The sequence below is a fragment of the Mesitornis unicolor genome, unplaced genomic scaffold (assembly GCF_000695765.1).
Source record: "Mesitornis unicolor isolate BGI_N332 unplaced genomic scaffold, ASM69576v1 scaffold11703, whole genome shotgun sequence".
NCBI lineage: Eukaryota > Metazoa > Chordata > Aves > Mesitornithiformes > Mesitornithidae > Mesitornis > Mesitornis unicolor.
This window is the reverse complement of record NW_010175352.1, coordinates 28825-48388: the sequence shown is the minus strand read 5'-3', so window position 1 is coordinate 48388 and position 19564 is coordinate 28825. Positions and strand designations below refer to the sequence as shown.

At 47.6% G+C, this 19564-nt stretch overlaps 1 protein-coding gene across 1 annotated transcript in view; it reads right to left on the bottom strand.

Moving 5' to 3' along the window:
- Nucleotides 1-19564, bottom strand: part of TANC2 (tetratricopeptide repeat, ankyrin repeat and coiled-coil containing 2) — a gene marked incomplete at its 5' end in the record, with an annotated part of 50096 nt that overhangs the window by 7795 nt on the left and 22737 nt on the right. The window contains 9 exons of the mRNA XM_010181356.1: nucleotides 562-591; nucleotides 1123-1255; nucleotides 1820-1995; nucleotides 6074-6197; nucleotides 6594-6727; nucleotides 11549-11642; nucleotides 13751-13936; nucleotides 15680-15916; nucleotides 16427-16549. Coding sequence (XP_010179658.1) covers nucleotides 562-591; nucleotides 1123-1255; nucleotides 1820-1995; nucleotides 6074-6197; nucleotides 6594-6727; nucleotides 11549-11642; nucleotides 13751-13936; nucleotides 15680-15916; nucleotides 16427-16549 — 1237 coding nt within the window. The remainder of the gene's footprint in view (nucleotides 1-561; nucleotides 592-1122; nucleotides 1256-1819; nucleotides 1996-6073; nucleotides 6198-6593; nucleotides 6728-11548; nucleotides 11643-13750; nucleotides 13937-15679; nucleotides 15917-16426; nucleotides 16550-19564) is intronic.

Here is a 19564-nt window from a genome sequence, read left to right as displayed (position 1 = left end):
GAGCGGTTACATAAAAGCATTTCTAAATTAGAATCTCTGGAAGTGCACTAGGAAATCTGCAGTTCGACTGTCGATAGGCGTTTTGTGTTTAAGTGGATTGTGATTACCAGCTTCACAAGATGTGAAATACTAGAGTAGAAAATGCATTAAATTGGAAAATACGACCAAGGGAGGGTGGTGTCTAAGTGCTGCCGGTGCCAAAGCCGTCGGTTGGGTGGGGGGGACCAGGGCTCTGCACAGGGAGCTGTGCAGAACCAGTCGTTATCTCAAGGGCTGACACTGGGAGGGAAGGGGTGGCAAAAATTTGGGGACAACTCATTAGTGTGGGTGAAGCATAAGTCAACGAGATTCTATAAGTAGATTCAGTACATTTTGGGGGAAGGAGGTTAGTTTTTGAGTTCAAGTTATTCTCTGCAACAGTCATTAAAAAAATTATTTGAAGGTGAGGTAAATTAAAAAGATTAGAGGTGTTTGGGACGCATGCAGGCTAAATCAAACAGGAGAAAGCAAGGCTGACAAAGCTATCAGATCGAAGCTGATGCTGACAGCAATGAGATATACCTCGTGGGCGACTCGGTAACGTCTGACAACCTTCAAAGAAAGGAGAAAACAAAAAGTTGTAGGAGAGAGGGGGAAAAAAAATGGATGAAGGTGAAAAAAAAAATAAAAAAAGAAAGGAAAAAAAGCAGCTGTGAGAGGCAGGCAGCAAAGAAGCCAATGCACCAGCAAAATCCCCTTTCACAGGAAAACGTAACGTGAGCAGCTGTGTGGCGCAGTGCAGGTAACACTGAGGTCTGGAAGCATACACAGAGCGAGTGAACGCAGCAGCTCACAGCAATGCATGGACATAGTACGCTTGTCGACTCAGACTAGTAAAGATAGAAAAAGCATTACCAGCGGAAAGACCTTGCCAAAGAAACAGTTGTTTATTGATTAACTTTGCTCAGTAATACGACAGCAAGAAAAAATATTCCCCGTTTTAATAAAGAGAATAAGGCAGGCGCGGCTCGCCGGCTGGGGCTGAGGCTGCCTCGGAATTAAATTTCTATTTTCTAGGAGGCCAGGCCACCGCTCGGGGTCCTGCCTGGCAGAGCCGACAGCAGATTGTCCCCTTGTCCCTACCTATCTTGGCTCCTTTCTTCAGGAGAGTGACGACCACCGAGGTGTTGCGGCACCCCACTGCCCTGTCAAGGGGGCGCATCCCGCTGTAGTCGACGTGCTCGATCATGGCCCCATGGTCCACCAGGAACTGAACCTGCAAGGAGAAGCCCAGTGGTCAGTTCTGCTCCTGGGTGAGACCTTCGTGTGCTGCTGGGGGTGTACAACCATTGAGGATGGGACCAGACTCTGCTTGGTTGTGCCCAGCGACAGGACAAGGGGCAATGGTCCCAAGCTGGAGCACAGGAGGTTCAAGCTGAAGATGAGGACAAACTTTGTGAGTGTGAGGGGCCAGAGCATGGCCCAGGCTGCCCAGAGAGGTTGTGGAGTCTCCTTGTGTGGAGACACCCAAAGCCCTGGCCGTGTTCCTGTGTGACTGCTCTGGTGATCCTGCTGTGGCAGGGGTTGCACTGGGGGAGCTTTCCAGGGCCCTTCCAACCCCAATCATGCTGTGATTCTGTGACCAGCAGAATCTTGGGCCAAACCCACATCGATAGGGTCTGACAGACAGTTCACCAGTCTCATGTGTTGTCCTCTGTGGAAGCCCTTGCACGTATGGAGGGCCAGGACACTATTTGGTTATTGCAACATCAAGCAAACTGTGCTGTTTTGAGGGTCTTACACCAGTTGCTCTTTTATTTCTACATCTATTACCACTCACCACCTCTGCGTCGCCGTAAAAAGCTGCCAGGTCCAGCGGAGTGCGCCCGTTTTTATCCGCGTGGTCGGTGGCAGCCCCGTTCTCCACCAGGGAACGCACCACGGACAGATGTCCCTTCAGGCAGGCCCAGCTGAGGGCTGTCAAGCCCTCCTTGTCCATCAGAGAAATGGAGGCACCTGGAAGAACAAGCACCAGTTCACTCAAGAGCTCTGTGCTGTATCAACAAACCATCCGCTTAGAGACGACAGCTTATTTGTAGAGAGCCGTGTACATAATTATTAATTACTTTATTAGCATTTCTCCCACCGCGGATCCCACCCTCCACGACAACTTCAAATGCACCGGTAGGAACTGTGGCAAATGAGTTTATTCACACCAAGCCGTAAACTTTTTCACACCTAGCTCTGTAGGCTTTTCTGGCAAACATCTGAGCAGCAGGGTGGGTTTGACATCCCTCAGCTGAGACATCAATCTTTCTTTTTAACTGTTGGGTTTTTTTTCCCCATCAAAACCCATTCCAGCCTGTATGAGTCAGAGATGAAGATCATTTTGCTGTTTCAGCAGGTCACGGCATATCAAGGGTAACTTAAGTCAATTCAGCTCAGTTCTTCTAAAAAAGCACCGATTTTCCCCTCTCTGCTCCCCTCCTCTTTACCCAAATCCACACAATTTCCAGCAGTATTTCTCCCTGAACTTTACCCAATATAAATACAACGCTGTGGGATAAACTACTGCCAACTGCGAGCCAAGGAGAGAGGGACTTGACATTTTCTTGGATGAAGAAATCGCGCTGCCATACCAACGGGTCAGCATTGCTTCATGCAGCATATGGATACGCACACGAGATCCGAACAGCAGCATCAAGTGAACGCTCCTCTTCGTGGCACGATGACAACTCCTGTTGCCATGGCGCAGGCTCTGGCTCTCCAGCGTGCAGCAGAGATCCGTACCAGCTCTGCTCCCGTGAGGAATCACAGCTACCTGAGGGATGCTCCTGCCTGCAGATGGGGCTGAATTGTCCCTGCGGTGTCTTTCTGCAGTGTGAGATCTTCGCTGGCTCCAGAATGCTCAGCAACGGGGGAGTGATGTGAATTTCCTGCCCCTTCCTGTTCATCCCAGCTGATGTATCACCATTAGCACCCACGGCTAACTGAGAGGTCCTTCAGCTTGCCCAGCTTCTTGTTTGCAGAGGAGCACAACACATGAGGGTTTGCTCAGGTGTGTTTGGAAACCTCCACCTGCTCACTGCGGGTCTCATGGGAGCCAGCAAGGGAGGAGGCAAATGGTGTCTGGGGCCATGGGCTGTGCCAAGGAGGGACGCTGGCTGCGAGGCAGCTGGGATGCACGAGCTGAGGGATGCCAACATCAGCTCCTGACATCTTGCCAGTCTTCTCTCACGCTGCCCCCAGGAACCCTTCTGAAGCTGTGTGAAAGCTCTGTGAAAGCTCTCCAGATGATCCTCAACTGACCCAAGGCCAACTTTTGCTCACCAAAGCAGGATAAGGCCTCACTTAATCCTTTCTCATTTGTACCAGCTACCTGCTTGCAATCAAACCGTCAAAGTCTTCTCTTGGGTTTTCCCTCTGACTCTTCTGGGAAGGCTGGAAAACCACATCACCCCTCAGCCTTCCCACACACCGTATCATGGGTGACAAGCACACACTTCCTGATGCAGCCACAGCTCCTGGCAGCACCTCTGCTTGACTCCGACGGTGTCCTTGGCTCTTTTGGGGATGTCCGACTGTCCTGGTTAGTGTCATGGCAGTCAGACATGAGACACGCTGATGGGCTGAGGGCAAGAAGTGGCTTAGGGTGACCTCACGGATCCATCCCTGCTGTGGTGGGATTTTGTCTGGGCAAACCCAGGTTGCTTCTGGCAAGGGCTGGACTGTTCCTGCCCTAAAAAGAATCCACTGGCTAAAAGCAAGAGTTCATGATTGAATACATTATCTGGCAGACACACAACAGTGAGCCAGACAGGAAAAACCCAACGATTGACACTTGGGGCATCAAAAAGCAGCAGGAAGAGGCCAGGATGGTCGGATCCTTTCTGCATCCACAGCCCGGGCAGGGTCACCCCTGTGGGGCTGGGGCTGTCAGAGCCACGGGGCAGCCAGAGGGGAGCAGCATCTGCACATCCCATGGACCCCAAGGTAGCAACACTTTTGACTGATTTTTGTAGGTAAACAAGATTCAGGACCAAGCTCTCTCCAAATGGAAGGAGCACCAGGAATTATTACATCCCTAGATTTGGGATTGACTTTTGTAGGAAAACAAGATTCAGGACCAAGCTCTCTCCAAACGGAATGAGCATCAGGAATTATTACTATTATATGCCAAAATTTTTGACTGATTTTTGCAGGAAAACAAGATTCGGGACCAAGCTCCCTCCAAACAGAACGAGCATCAGGAATTACTTTGCCCTGTGTAACACAGATCCGTATCAGTATTGGCTTCAAGGGAAAGTTTAATTCACCGTTCACACTCCCATTACTTCTGGCTGTGAGGCGAGAGCAGCAGGTAACCCCAAAAACGTGGATTTTAAATTGATTGATGACTGCAACTCTGTTAATAAAAAGTGTTTACAAACGCTGACTGTGTTAATCAAGTACAGTCAACTGAGATTTGCTTTGCAACACACTAATTAATGCTTATGGCTTATGATTCACACACTTTGATTTTAATGAAACATTGAACAGGATTGTCAAAGCCATTTTAATTAAAATACACCATATATCACTGTACTCTGCCCAGGCTTGAGCTAACTCCGTGGGACCATGTGTTACAGCATATTTAGTGGAGTTTATTAAGCTATTTAGAAGAACGGACCTTTTAAAGCAGAACAGTTGTCGTATTTTTGACTTCTTGGGCTCTCGGTGCTCCAAGAGCCAGGGAAACACTATGTGCATCCCACAGCCAAAATCGGATTATCTGGTATTTTCATCCTCCACTGAACCAGTCAGTCCTAAGCAACATGCACAGTTCTCAAGTCTGGCAAAAAAACCAATAAATCATTTATTTTAAGCCTTTTATGCAGAGCCGGTCGAGCAGCAAAAAGGGCCACGGCACAGCTCAAACACAGAGCGTTAATTTGAAATTTAAAAAAACCCCAGAACATCAGAAAAGAATTAATTGACTTAATTCATAGGAAACTCATGCCTCCAAGTGATCTTTGTCACATCCCTATGCAGGTGAAGCACTGAAGGATCCCTCTGGCCTATGCTCAGGACAGGCAACAGGTGATGACAAACTTATTCTCGGGAGCCTGGCAATTTTACAGTGAAAGGACGTTCTTACAACTACTATATAAAATATTCAAGTGTCTCACATTTTGGCTACGAGGTCAGACACAGTCACTTACGATATGAAGAAAATATCCCTTCCCAAAGAGGGATCTTACCTGGAATAAAAATATCAAATAACAAAACAAGGATTAAATGCTATTTCTAGCCAAAACAAACCAAACAAACATTGGCTACTTGTGGGAAATAAAAAAAGGTCTCTAAAGAAGTAGAGAAATAAGAATATTTGTGTTCGCACAGGCTGCAGGCAGCGTGTTGTTCTGACTCACTGCAAATGTACAGCAGCAATGAGTAAAACCATTGAGTGAGTAACTCCTGGCGAAGGGGAGTTATTAAACACCAAAAGCACTGAGCAAAGTGAATCTGTGAGTGCAAAGCTGAGGAGCAGGCTATCTCCAAAACAGTTCTGGTCTGTTTTCAATAAATACATCGAATTCTTGCTTGTGTCGGGCCTTATCCTCCTGCTGGTGTTGGTGTCAAAAACACGGACAACGCTAGCACTAAAAATGGAGCTGTTAAAATGAGTCCCAATCTCTGGTCCTGTGGTTAAGCCTCACCTGCCTGTTCCATAGCGATGCTGCTGGTTCAACCTCATTGCTTGTTGACTTTTTCATCTAAGGGGAAGCTCCAAGCATGGTTCAAGGGTAGAATTCTTAACTCAATGCTCAAAGCACCCGTGATGCATTATTTTCTAAATTGAATGTGTGGTTTTGAGGCCATGAGCACCAAACACAGACAACAAAACGGACAGCCAAGATTAAAGCTATCACTATTCTAGTCCTCCTCTCCAATAAGCTGGACACGGTGCTGAGGACCTCTCCCACCGCCCGATCCAGCGGTGGGATTACAGTCCCAAACCTCAATATTACAAAATCCAGCTGTGCAGGAGACAGCGTGATGGGACTCGTCGTGGCCGGTCTCCAACACCCCCCTTCCAAGCACGTCCTCTAACCTTGCGCAAGCAGAAACTCCACCGTGCCCAGGTGTCCCTCGGATGCAGCCATCATCAGCGGCGTCCGCCCCTGCTTGTCTGCCATGTTCACATCAGCGCCGTGCGTGAGTAAGAGATCCACAATCTGCAACACACAAAGCGAGAACGCTTTTCATAATTAGAGACCAGTTGGGAAAACACGTCGGGAAGAAACCAGAGCCAAGCAAGAGCAGAGCAGTCCCCATGTCTTGAAACCTCACCTCCCAAGGCATGGCACCCTCTGGGATGACTGCTGCAAGATTAGGCCACAGGAGAAGCAACAGAGGTATAAGGACCTTATAAAATAACCTTGTAAGTCCAGAGCATCCCATTTGCTTCCCAAATGGTGAGATAACACAATACTCAAACAAAAGCTGTCTGAGCCAGCAACAGCTCGAGGTGTTTGAAGCACCAATATCGCTGCTTCTCACTCCGATGATTCCCCAAGAGCTGGGGGTTGTCTTCTCCCCCCACATCTCAGCGAGACGAAGATGTTGCTCACCTGCCAGTGGCCCTGTCTCACGGCGCTGAAGAGCGGAACGACCCCGCGGCGGTTGGGCTGTGCCACGGCGGCGCCCTGCTCCAGGAGCAGCCTGCAGACCTCCAGCTTCCCGCGCCCGGCCGCCGCCGTCAGAGCTGCAGGGGAGAGAAAAGCAGTGAGGGGAAAGAGCCACCTTGTGCTCCGTGGGGTTTTGTCTCATTTGGAGATAGGTCTTCCTGCCGGGTACCGAAGCAATGGTGCCTGAAATGCCAAACGTGTCTCACGACAAGTAAAGTTAACAAAGAAAATGGGTTGGACCAGTACAGCTGAAGCTCTTACTTGTCATTTTAGTTTGCTTCAAAGGCCAACTCTTCCACGAAAAGATCTCAGTGTTACGGAAGGAGGTTGATTGGGACTATTGGCTTTTATTTCCGTAAGCTGCAGTGAAACTGGATGAGAACCACGATAAGCATTCAATAATTTACAGGCACGTGCGACTGAGGTTCAAGGTGTTGCCGAAAAGAAACTTATTGCCCTGCCACATGAAACCTTCACCAACTCCTGCACCTCCTGCAGGTTTCCTTCCTGCAAACCCCACAGGCTGCAAGGTTGTGCCTTAGTAGGGGCACAACGTCTGGAAAAAAGGCAGGTTTTTAGGTACGCGCTGCCTTGACTGGAGCTTCTGCAACCGGTCCTTGACTGGTTCCACCACAACAGGAGAGCAAGCGAGGGATCGGGCTGGAGGCACTGACAGATGGCTGTCAGCCATGGGATGTCACCCGGATTTGTGGCTTCTCTCTGTCTGAACAAGCGCAGAGCAGCATCATTCAGATGGAGACTTTTCTTTTTAACATCCCACTTTAGCCTGTAGATCTTGGAAACAACTGGAAAGCAAAATGTATATGAAAATGTTCACCCGTTCTCCAAGACAAACACTAATTCTGGGCTTTGTTTTTGGCCAGGACTGATCCTAGCAGCAAAGGTCTTTGTGCAAAACCCAAACGATCTCTCATTTCCAGTGCTACAGATGCTCCCAACATTACAGGTGGGCAGAAGTAACACCCGACAGCTCCTTCCCTGACAAAATGCGCTCTGTTAACTCAGAAAGTATGGTTGGGTGGGAAAAGACACATTCAATCTGAAAATAGTTCCAAGGGCAGGACCTGCCTTTGACTTGTCTTTGGTATTAATTTTAGTCTTTTCGGTTCCTCCCCCCTCTCCCTAACTTTCTGAGCACTTCAGCACAGCTCCTCTGGCTCGATGCTCTGCTGCTTCTGGTAGGAGTTAGAGCAGAAGGTGGGAGTCTATTTCTAACTGACGTAGCTTGTTTTTTCTTTGAAGTACATTTCTGTGGGCTGGCTGATTACGAGGTGTTGATGGGTTTCCAACTGCAACACTGTTAATGCTGGGGGACTTAATTAATCCTCTATTCTGTTCCACATTATGGCTGAGTTTTCTTCTCTTGGGGCCGAGAGACACCAAGAGTTAAAAGAAAAATCATCTCGCTGCCACAAGCAGAACATACTGCAAAATCTATAATCAGATCCATGTGGGTTTTAAACGTAAGCTACAGATATAGAAGGAGGACTGTGTGTAATGTGCATGGCAGAGGGATCGGTATGCAGGGCTTTTGGGTTCTATTTCTAACCTGCCCGCACTTGAAATGTTGCAGGTTAATGTGAGGTATTTCACGTCAAAATGACTTATGTTTGCCACAGCGAAAATACTGTAAATCACCTGTGTTTGATGTTCACCATGAAATCTTCTTTGGAAAAGGCTTTACAGAAACAGGATGATTTGGTCCATGGCCTTACCCTTCTCCACTCTGCCTTGCTGGCTACCTGGATTGGTGTCTTTTGGCTACTCCGTTCCTCAGGGCCAAAGCAACCGGTGCGGGTCTGTAGCTCCAACCCATCCTCTGCAGCTCCAGCTCAAGGGAAGCTCAAAGGCTTCGGTGCTGCTGAGCAGCCAGACCTTGCTGCTGCAGGGAGGTCCCACGCTGATGACCTGGATTTGTTGCCTGCTGCTGAGAGAAACCTATCCAAGTAATGCACAGGTTTCTAAGCAACTATCTTCAGAAATGGAGAACCTCCAACCGCCCAAGCCCCAAAGCTGAATTAAACTACTTCAGGAAAAATTCTAGAAGTATCTGCTTGGTTCAACCTTCTAGCACTCCTTCGATGGACTCATCGACCTGCTTCTAACATCACCAATGTGCTTACAACAGCCATCGGCCTCCAAAAAACCCAGGTAAAGCTGTGCCTGTGTGTCGAAAGGAGATTGGAAAAGCCAAGGAAAGGTGAGGAGAGGAAATGAGAGAAACAGAAATGGCTTTGTTGGAAGTTTTACTGCCTGCCAGAGAGCTCCTGCAGCCCAGCACGAACAAGGCGAGTCCACCAAGCCCAGCCAAGGAGCAGCGACCAGGATCCTGGGCTGGAAAACAGGAACCTTCATTTTGCAGCTTTTCCATGAGGACGCAGTGCCAGGAGAACAACTCACCGTGCACTAACAAAGCCTTGGCACCAACGCCATGAAACAGCTGCTGCATTTCTCAAAACACAGCTCAAACAAAACCCGAGACAAGGTTCAGGCGTGGACGTGGCCCCCTTTATCAGCGAGCGACGTCAGACGAGCCACGGTCTCCAACAGCAGGGATCTGCAACGGCACATTCTGCCTCTGCTGGTGTACAGAGTTTCTGGTTTTTTAGAGAAAACAAACTTTATCTGGAGAAGGAATCATTCAACTGCTGCTATACGGCACATGGAGCTGTGCCACAGCCTGGCAGCGAGAAACAGGAGTCGCTCTTTGCACCTCCAACTCTGACGGAGTTATTACAAGTGACTTGGATACTTTTGTGCTTTTTATTTTATATTAGTGTTGTCCCAGAGGGAAATATTCCATCTGGAGTTGGCTATAGTGTGCTGTCAGCAATTCCTAAACTTCTGATGTAACTTGGCACCGGCGTTTGGATGATATCAGCCTGACATCACCACGCCAGGCGCTCAGCTCTGCAGAACATTGGACACATGAGCCACAAGTGTCAAAGAACAGACAAGACGTGAATCAGATTTTTAGAGCAGATTGCTATTTTTAGGCAGAAACCAGCATTTCTCTTCAGATTTATCTAAACTTGACATTTACTTCGGGGAAAATACAAATAAAACATTGCGAAAGGGAGTCTTGAGATCCATGTAAACTTGTCCTGCCTGTGACAGGACAGAAGGCTGCTTTATCTGGTGGCTGCCTCATTTTTGCTCATTTTTCCATTTTACCTATCACCAATTTTAATGGGATAAATTAGCATTCCTTGGAGACGGCTCCTCAGTTTGCATGTGATTTGCAAATCCCAAATCCACATTCCTGACTATCTCAGTTACTCAGAAACCCCCTCTCAGACTGAGAAACTCCCAGATGTCTGTGTGAGTCCAGCTTGTGGCATTGCTAGGGGCAGAGATATGGGAAGGGGGACAACAAAGGTGGCAAAGGCTTCTGCTGAAGGGTACTCCAGGCAACGGGCAGGCTCAGACACCAGCTCAGAAAATGCCTGTGGCTCTGTACCAGGCTTTGCCAGATTCACCTAGACAAGCCAGGACCACCTTCACTCAAGGAGTTTATCTGTGCTATCTGATGCTGCCCATGAGGTTACACTGAGGGAGACACCTCAGTGGCTTTTGATCAAACTCTGAAGGCACCTGGAACACCACCCTATTCACAAGATGGTCCTCAGGACACAACCACCAGGGAACATTTTGGATGAGCTGTCTCTGTTCCAGTCACCACTGCGAACCGTGAGCTTGTCGGCAGCAAAGCCATTGTGCCATTACCAACGCTCACTCATTTCATTTGACTAACTCCATCTCCAATTTAATTTTTCTGCTGTGACATCCTAGGGGCACTTTTAAATTGCTTATTTCTATACATTGCCTTTATTTCTGCTAATAATGGCATGACGCCCTTGCTGCTCAGTTACGTCCCCGTGGGTGCGGGAGCTGACTCCTTCCCACCATCTCATCCCTCCATCTCTGTCCTTTAAGGCTCAGGACTTTCTGACAGACTCCATTCATGCCAAGGCCACATTCCCGAATGTACAAAATATATAATTTCAAAATATAACCCTGCCTTGTTTCCCCCCCTTCTAACCAGAAACAACCCGACTGAACACACAGTCGCTGTCTGTACCCTTGGATCATGTCAAGTTTAAACAAAGCCGACAGCATCAAAATCGGTGCTCTGTTCCCCAGACAGGAACATTACCTTGGTGTATTAACTTGACAGGAACATTACCAGTGATGCAAGTAGATCAGGGAGCTGAGTACAGACGACGGCAGATAATATTTACGAGGTTATTGGAGTTAAAAGCTAACAACTCCAAGTTTGAATATCTCGAGAAATGGAGGTGATGGTGCGACTCACGTGTGTGAAGTGGAAAGGGCAAATGGGTGCTTTTGTTGAGGAAAGTAGGGCTTCTGTATTACGCCCATCAATTCAAAACTACAGTGTTGCACAAAAGGACATTTGTTTAATTACCGGGTGCTAAATATTGGGAAATTTATAGGAAATCTATGGATGATTGAGCAGTCATAGTGCTGCATGTAAGGGGGAAGGGGAAACAGGGACATGCTTTTGATAAATGTGCCAAATACCAAGAGAGAAAGAGCAGAATTCTGTGTCCATCTCACTTAATGGGAGACGTTTCAGAGAAATCAGTGGTCACAGATGCCCCACGCCTGCGCACCCCTGCGAAGTGCCAGGAGCCGCAGAAGCTCAGGATTTCCCAAAGCCAAATGTTTCTGTTTGAGTTGAGCTGAGTGCAAGCTCCACCTTAGCACCTGTAATCACCCGAACTGAAATCAGAGGATGATCCTTCTCCCTTCATCCAAAGGAAAGCAGGGCTCAGGGATGCCCCAGGTGACGGCGAGCCCATAAACACAAACACAAACGTGCGAGAAGAAGCTGCAGCGTCTACAGAAATCACCTGTCTCTCCCCAAAGGCTGTCAAAGCTGTTGATTTGTGCTCGCTCCACCTCCTCTTCGTCTTTTTCTGGAAGATCGAGCAGGTAGGAGACAATCTGCAACAAAACGACATGTCAGCTCACGAACTGGGATGCGTTATATATAAACTGCTGACATCTCCACACGAGCCGCTCTGAACACACAGAGGAACAGGAGCAGTCCCTGCCTGGCACCCTGAGCTCAAGTAAATATTCTTCCAGAGATCAATCACTGAACCTGCTGCCCTGTGCAAGCAGAATAAACCCCAAGTGACTTGATAAACCCATCCGTGACGAGTCTTCGCGGCGCTGGTTCCTTATAACCGTGCCTTTTCTGCTGCAGATGACCCAGCGCCTTCGTCCCTAGGCTGAGCTGGAAGCAGTGAGGAAACACCGAGGTGTCCACCCGTATCAGCCCTCACCCGGTGGGGTGCAGCGAGTACCACTGCCCCCTTTTACTGCTGGGGAAACCGAGTCACAGATAAGTGATGTAACGTTGCAGTTATAAGCGTTTGCCTCTTCGCTATCTTAAGCTCCAGCCAAGATGAAGTCACTTCCAGAAACTATCAGCTCCTTTCTAGCAAGTATCAGCTTTAAGCAGAAAGCTGAAAAGACTTCCACTGTATTTTAATTTGAGCTCTGGAGGCTTGAGACCCCAGAGAAGCAAATTAACTTCTTTAAAAGGTAAACGAAAGGATTTAATTGGCTGATAACTGGCCCAAAACGTCAGTGTTTGGATCACATGGTGTGAGAAAGCAAAGATAACGGAGATTTTACTTTAGTGATTGTAGCACAAGGTAATTTTTCTCATTCTAGGAGAAACAACCATCTGCTGGGGTCTGGGCTACAGCGAGCCCTTGTTGAGTACCTGGGAGGAGGCCATGCCTGCCCCAATGCCTGCAGGCACCGGTTAAGAGAGGCGCCAGTGCAGGGGAGCAGGGATTTCGGTGACGAGTGTCACTCCCTTGTCCCTGCCAGTGATGCTCTGGTGCTAAATGGGACATCGGGAATGACAGCAGCACGGGGGAGCTGGAAACCCAGGGGAGCGCCTATGCGGAAGATGCTGTTGTGATTCCCATGGTACTTACACCTTGAGCATGTGTTGCCGGCTGATGGGAGGTGTGAGCTTGGTGTAACAACCCCCTCGTGTGCTCACTGACCCCAAGATGGGTGCTGTGCTGCTCAGTGCACCCCGTGTTGCCTGACCCAAGTGTAAAGCTACGTCTGGTGTGGTTACACCAGGGAGTAATCACAGCAAGGACTCCAGCATGGCTCCACCAGTGACTCAGATCCCTTTATAAATAAGCTAAATGCTCACTTTACCACCAAAGTCAGAAAAAAAGAGCAAATTAATCATCAGCTCGCATCTCCTATGACTGCAAGCACCTCCAAACAGGGAACTGCAGTATTTCTGTCAGTAGCCACAGACCTTTTATGGTACAACAGAAACATTAAACAATTCCAAAACCACCTTCCATAGCTTATAAAAATGAACAGTATTATTTGCAGGATATTCCCATTTCAAAAGCTCCATGCCCTGCTACAAATTATGTCCCCAGCACACAGATCTTTAGGGTTTTGAAGTCACATCTGCTTCTCGTCAGTTCAACTCACAGCCACTTCAGCTAATAAGAATTTCCCAGCTTCCTTTAATCAGCTCCTCTGATCTGAGCACATTACCTGTGTTTTCATGGATTACGCTTAACAAAAGCAAAAATCTCAACTCAAGTAAATGAGAGGAGCTCAATTTAGCAAAGAAATCAACCGGTACAAAAGTCCTTCAAGACCTCAAATCCTCTCGGTGGGAAAACATACATAATTTTCCACATCACCAACATTTATCGGTGCGATAGGAAGCTCTTCAGATCTCCTCTCCTCCAGCACAGAGCCCAAACCTGCGTGGTCTCACGCTCCCCGAACAGCGCCGGGGGAGCGGCACGAACAAGACGCCCTTGCTTCAAGGTTTATTCCAACAACTTAAAGCCTCGTTACGCTTCCTCTCCTGGATGCCTGCCCAGACCACAGGGTTTGCTGAGGGATCCATGAGCCCTGCAGCCTGGGGAGGAGAGGAAGAGTAGGACAGAGGCACTGCCTCCGCCTCCAAGACCCTCTTTGCTCCATGTTTTAGCATGGTCAACCCTTGGTTTCCCACCCTGCCGAGGCTGTGATGTGCTGGTGGGGCTCACCTCGGTGTAACCCATGCTGGCTGCGGCGATCAGGGCTTGCTGGATGGCGTGGCTCTTCTTGAACACTCCCTGCTGCTGCCCGGCCATGGTCCAGTCGCACTGGATCAAGAACTTCACCACCTCCAAGTGGCCTCTGAGAGCAGCGTGGACCAGAGCGCACTGACCGTTTTTGTCCAAGTGATCCACCTTGAAAAGAGACAGCAAAATTAAGGCAAATCACGGGCAAAACGTCTTCGTTTCTTCAGAGTTTCCAGTCCCAGTTTCAAAATAATGCCACAAGTGCAAAATGTGCATTTTTCTGGTAAACTATCCCTTCCCCAACCAGCAAACAACCATTCCCAAAGCAACTCTGCCCCAGGCTTAGGCATCCTCTTGGCCACAAGTGTTTGCTTTGGATAAGTTACCCTAATTTTTAACTTTGTTCAGTTTTCTTCAGACTCAAAGGCTGCAAAAGCACTTTCCCCTTTGCGTCCTGAAGTCAAGCAACCGTGTCTTCTTGCAGACTGAAATCGTACACACCGATATCACCGCCTTTATCCTAATCTACAGCAGGAAAACCAGCTCCTTTTCCAGATACCATTTCTTTTGAGAGACACAGAAGCGCGTCAGCCCGCGGTTGAACGCACAGCGTGGACCCAGTGCAGGGAGAAATCAATAGGAAACAGAGATTGCGCTTGGCAGCCCTGCAGGAACGGATTTGGTCGGCTTTTCAGGACGGGGCATGGTTTCACTCGATGCCTCAATACCTCAACTGGGATTTCTAGGTCCTATCCCAACAGCAGTAACTTGGAGAAACCAGGACAGGCACATCAGCTGCTGCTGGGTAACCCCTTCAGTGCCCTGCAATAGGTTACTTCTCATACTATAAATATAGGAAGTAATGATTTTATTAATATATTCTAATAATATAAATTGTATTAATATAACACATGTGGAAATATAAATATATAAATACTATTAATACAGTACAAGAAATATTTCTTGTATTTCTAATTTCTCAGCTTTCCAGAATCGAACATCTCAGCCTTCAAACTAAACCCAGCAGGTCTGGGGGTATTTCCTCAACACAGGTAGGGATACTCAAGGACAGCTGTGAGTGGCAGGGCTTTAGCATTGCATTTTGTAGCCCAAATATTCCTGTTCGCAGAGGATCCTGCTGCTTCTTACCAACAAGTATCAGACTCACCCAATTCTCCCTCAAAATATCCCAGGAAAAGCAGAACTCTATTTTTCCCTTCATTCTGTCCTTGCATTACTACAGACAGCACAGCAAGATCTAAACTGGTCCCTCAGTCATCCCAGATTTCATACCAAAACTACACAAACCCATATTTTGCTTTTTGAACTGACGCTAAACGTACAGAGAAACCACAAATTGTTTCCAGGAGGCTCCACTTCAAAAGTCACCGCAATTTCTTCTTCGACAAAATATTTCAACTTGACTCATTACACACAATTAAAACTCCAAACCACAGAGCTAAACAAAGCGTATTTTTCTAGGACAGGCTTGATAGAAGTTTTTGGAAAATGTGTCTCACGGAGATATTCAAGGAATGCTTTGTGCTGCAAGAGCAACGTTGCTGGTTTAACCTCGTGAGGTTCAAGGGCTTCTCCAGAGCATCCTTTCACAGGCCACTGGGGGTGCGATTTGGGGGTTCCTATCTCAGACCCCAGCTCCAAACACTCAGTACAGACCCTCAGGAGTTACTGAGCTTTGGTGTCAATGTGAGGTTTTCAAAACCATCACATTTTAGCAGAAAAGTCACCACATTTTAGCAGAAAAGCCACCTCCGAGCAGCTGCATCCCGACTTCATCTGCAGAGGACGTTCTTTAATGAGCATTAATGTACCCTGCTTGCAGCTTGTGCCCAGCCTTGCATAGACGTGGAATAGTTTAAATCAGCTTTTAGAGGAACGTGGTCACTCTACCTTGGCCCGTTTCTTGCACAGCAGCACAACGATGCTCAGGAACCCAGCAGCAGCCGCGTAGCCAAGGGGGGTGAGGCCGCTTTCCGAAGCGGCGTCGACGTTGGCCCCAAACTCCAAGAGCAAAGCCACCATCTCCGTGTAACCCAGGTGAGATTGGACGCACAGAATGGGGGCGTTGTTCAGAACCTCAGTCCGGTAATTCACGTTTGCACCTCCTAAAATCAGCAACCGACTGACCTGCGCAGGGAAATAGAGCTCCTGTTAGCTGAGCTTTATGGAGAGACATCAGCTCACTGGCAAGGCAACAACAGAATTTAAACCTTTGCACATATCCAAGCAAGCAGCAAAGGACATAAAATGCCCAGTAAAGACTCTTGCCAAATGCAAGGTCCCATTTTAGGCATTTTCACCCCTATGGGAAGGAGCTGGGGCAAACACCCTTCCAGATGAAGGGCAGTTTGACATCTCTATCGCTGCCCGAAATCCTCTCTGCTGTAGGGACAAAGTCACTTGAGCTGACACATCCATCCGTACCAATGCAAATGGGCACGAAGCACCTGAACCAGCCCGTGCCGTTGTTCGGTGTTGCCTCCAAATCAGTGCTTGTCTGAGCCAGAGCCCTGTATGGGGCAGTCAAATTTCAACACAGCATCCCACATTTTTGGGGAGACAAAACGTAACCAAATCTACTATTCACTGGCTGCAATTAAAAGGAGATCCCTGGCCAAAGTAGAAGAGTACCTGTACCTTTATGTTTGGGGTGTAGAGGTTTCTCAGAGATGCCAAAGCCATCGAAAGACCTTCGGTGCTGTAGGAGATCCAAAGCCCTTGCAGGATGGAGGAAGATACCCCAACTTTTTTACTCAGCCCCTAAAAAAGAAAGGACGACTTAGATGTAAGCTTACAAATAGGCTCATTTACACTGGGCAGATCCTGCTGGGACTTCAAAAGAGTTTCAAGACATTCACAGTTACACACAGGATAATGTGACAACTTGCCACATCCGACCTTTGTAGTGAATTAGTAAGCCTGGAGAAAATAACTTTCAGAGGTGCTATAGCCATTCCCAAGGTGCAGGAACAGCAGGATTAAACTGTGAGTGATGTAGAACCATCCAACACCCTCAGAAAACGTCAAGCCTGTTTCTTTTTGTTCTTCTTTAATAAAGTACACGTTATTTTGGCAGAACTGATTCACAGAGCTTCCTTATTATTCAGACAGTTAAACTAGAAGACAGTATCTGCTCACAATAAGATAAACTAAGGAAGTCTCAACCATAGCCTTGACCAGTGTTCCCCATCTCACACCAGATCCTCTCCAGCCAAAAGGCTGGTGTCTGCGACCAGGCTACACGTAATACACAGAGATTTGACATCTTTTTCCAGCAACACCGCCTGGCTGAGCACAGAACTGTTAAGCAGGTTTCCCTCACTCCTATTGAAGGTGCAGTAATTGCTGTGCAGCCAACACACGGGAGCAAAGAGCTGGATCGAAGCCGGGTTTGCAGCAGCTCCAGCTCAGAGCTTGGCTGCGTGTTGTGCTCCGCTGCGCGACGCGGGGACGCTCTGGATGCTGCTGCTCTGCTATCGATTTGCCATTAAAGTCTGCTGTTTCCATGGAAACCCCACAGACATCTGTAATTCTGTTTTGACATGCAAAACCCGACTGCTGCTTCCTCGCGCGCCGTGTGGTCATTTCTATCTGCGCAAAGCAGCAGGGGCACATTTCGGCTTGGGAAATCTTTTGTCCGACAGACTGACAGGGGCGGTGGGAGGAAAAGCAGCAGGAAAAGGTGGGATTTGTGTCCTCCAAGACGTGCAGGAATCATCAGCCGAGCCCGCTGCTGCCCTCAGTTGCAGACCTCTAACACCAACGTGTGAAGATATTCCGAAGCGGCATCGCAGCAGCCATCAACAGATCTGTCACTTGAAACGGTTTTACCATAAAAAGAAGCAACAGATTAGACAAGCTCTTATAAATAACAACTCCATGCGCTCGTCTCCTTCAACATTCTGGGAGCTCAGCGGAGGAAAATAGCTGCTTGTGTTAAGGGGGAGAAAAAGAGCTCAGGAATTTTAGCCACCATTAAACGCTGCTTTTGAAACGACACAATACAGGGCACGAGAGGTCAGTATTAAATTTCAGTGGGCTCGGTACAGTGTAATTCGACAAATGGGAAACAATTTTATAATAAACGGTTAAAATAATTTTAAAATAGTTATAATGCCATCAAAGCCAGCAATGAGCTGTTTGAGTCACCATCAGGACTGAGGGGAAGGGTATGTATTTTCAGAATAGCCATCTGCAGATAATCACATACGCTATAAAAATCTTAACCACTGTATTAGAACATCTATACTTAGATATTAGGGCAAGACAGAAAAGATCACATTTATCCTTTAAAGAATAAATACACTCGACACCATTAGCATCCTGCTGCCGAAACAAAAATGCCCTTTTTTCCTTATTTTACAGACAGCGCCGTCCTTTTCTGCTTCCCTTTTCTGCCCAGAACTGGAAAGCAGGTTGAATCCTCCAGCAAAAGCAAATCCTAATTTGACATAACGTCAAACCCAAACACCACGAGGGGTTTCCACTTCGCTGAGACCACCCAACACGGGACCAAGGCAGGGTTCAGTTGAATGACTCTGCCAACCCCACACAACCCCGGCTTTCAAGCTTGTTTTTCCTCTCCTGTACTCTCAGCATCCTTCATTTCTCACTTCTCGCTTCCTCTGCTGTTTGGCCATTGGCACCTCCAACACAAGGTCTTCCCCACGCTGTTTCTCAGGCTGTATCAGACACCTTTACGTACCCGTAGCTGTCACACTGAGTGTTTCTGCCTGCAATTATCATTACATTCTCAGCTTGGGGATGAAGGACACCCATTTCTGGATTACTGACATTTTAGCTAACTAATTTAAGATGAAATTAAAGACTTCTCTTTGGTTGATCTGCAAACCATACGTCAGCCTGAAGTTCGGGTCTTCTTGTACCATTACTGCACATTTCTCTCCTTGCCCTTTCATTCCACGCCAGGCTTGCCAAGCTGGGTTTCCATATGCTCCTGTTAAGACTGGTAATTGCTTTAAAAGACTAAAACAGTTGTACTTTTTTTTTTGTCCCTACCCAAACTGAGAATGTTTGTGTTTAAAAAAGCAAACCGGCCGATCTTTGCCACCAAGCGAAGGAGGGAGTGTGAAAACTGCACCGATCCATCAGGTCATCGCCTTCTGACTGCGCATCACTGACATTTTCACCTGGAAATCCCAAGTTTCCCATCGTTACCTTGCACAAGGTGTCGGTGGATTCGAACTGGTTGGGATTGGGGAAAGAGAAAGAAGTTTTCTGCACTGTTCAATCAAAGTCTGTCTCTACAGTGAACTCTCAGTAGAGAGCACAAAATGCTTTAGCCCTGTTCTAATCCTCTCCTGCCTCACGATGGGTAAATAAAATGGAATTACAATGGCACCAGGCCTCCACAAATACCTTCAAAATTAGGAACTTTGTGTCTGCGGAAAGCTGCTGCCATAACACGATACTCGGGGAAAAACCCAGGGAATCGATGACCTGAGATGCTCCCTGCTTGGCAGCAAAGCCACGCCACACTGGTAACGGCTCAGCAAAAGATCAGACAGAATGAAGAGCCTGAGTGGAACCAAAATTCTTGTTTAAAACAAATATGGGCAGTACAGCAGGATGAGGAGTCTGTGTACGCGCTCTTGGAAATGTTTTCTTTAAAGAATATTCAAGATCTTAAACATGGTCTGCAATATCCCAGCTCAATGCCTCCTCCAAAAACTACTGCAGCAATTGTTTCACTCAGGAAAACCACACAAATCTTCAGCGAACACTTGTGGAAAAAAAAAAGAATAAAAATAAACC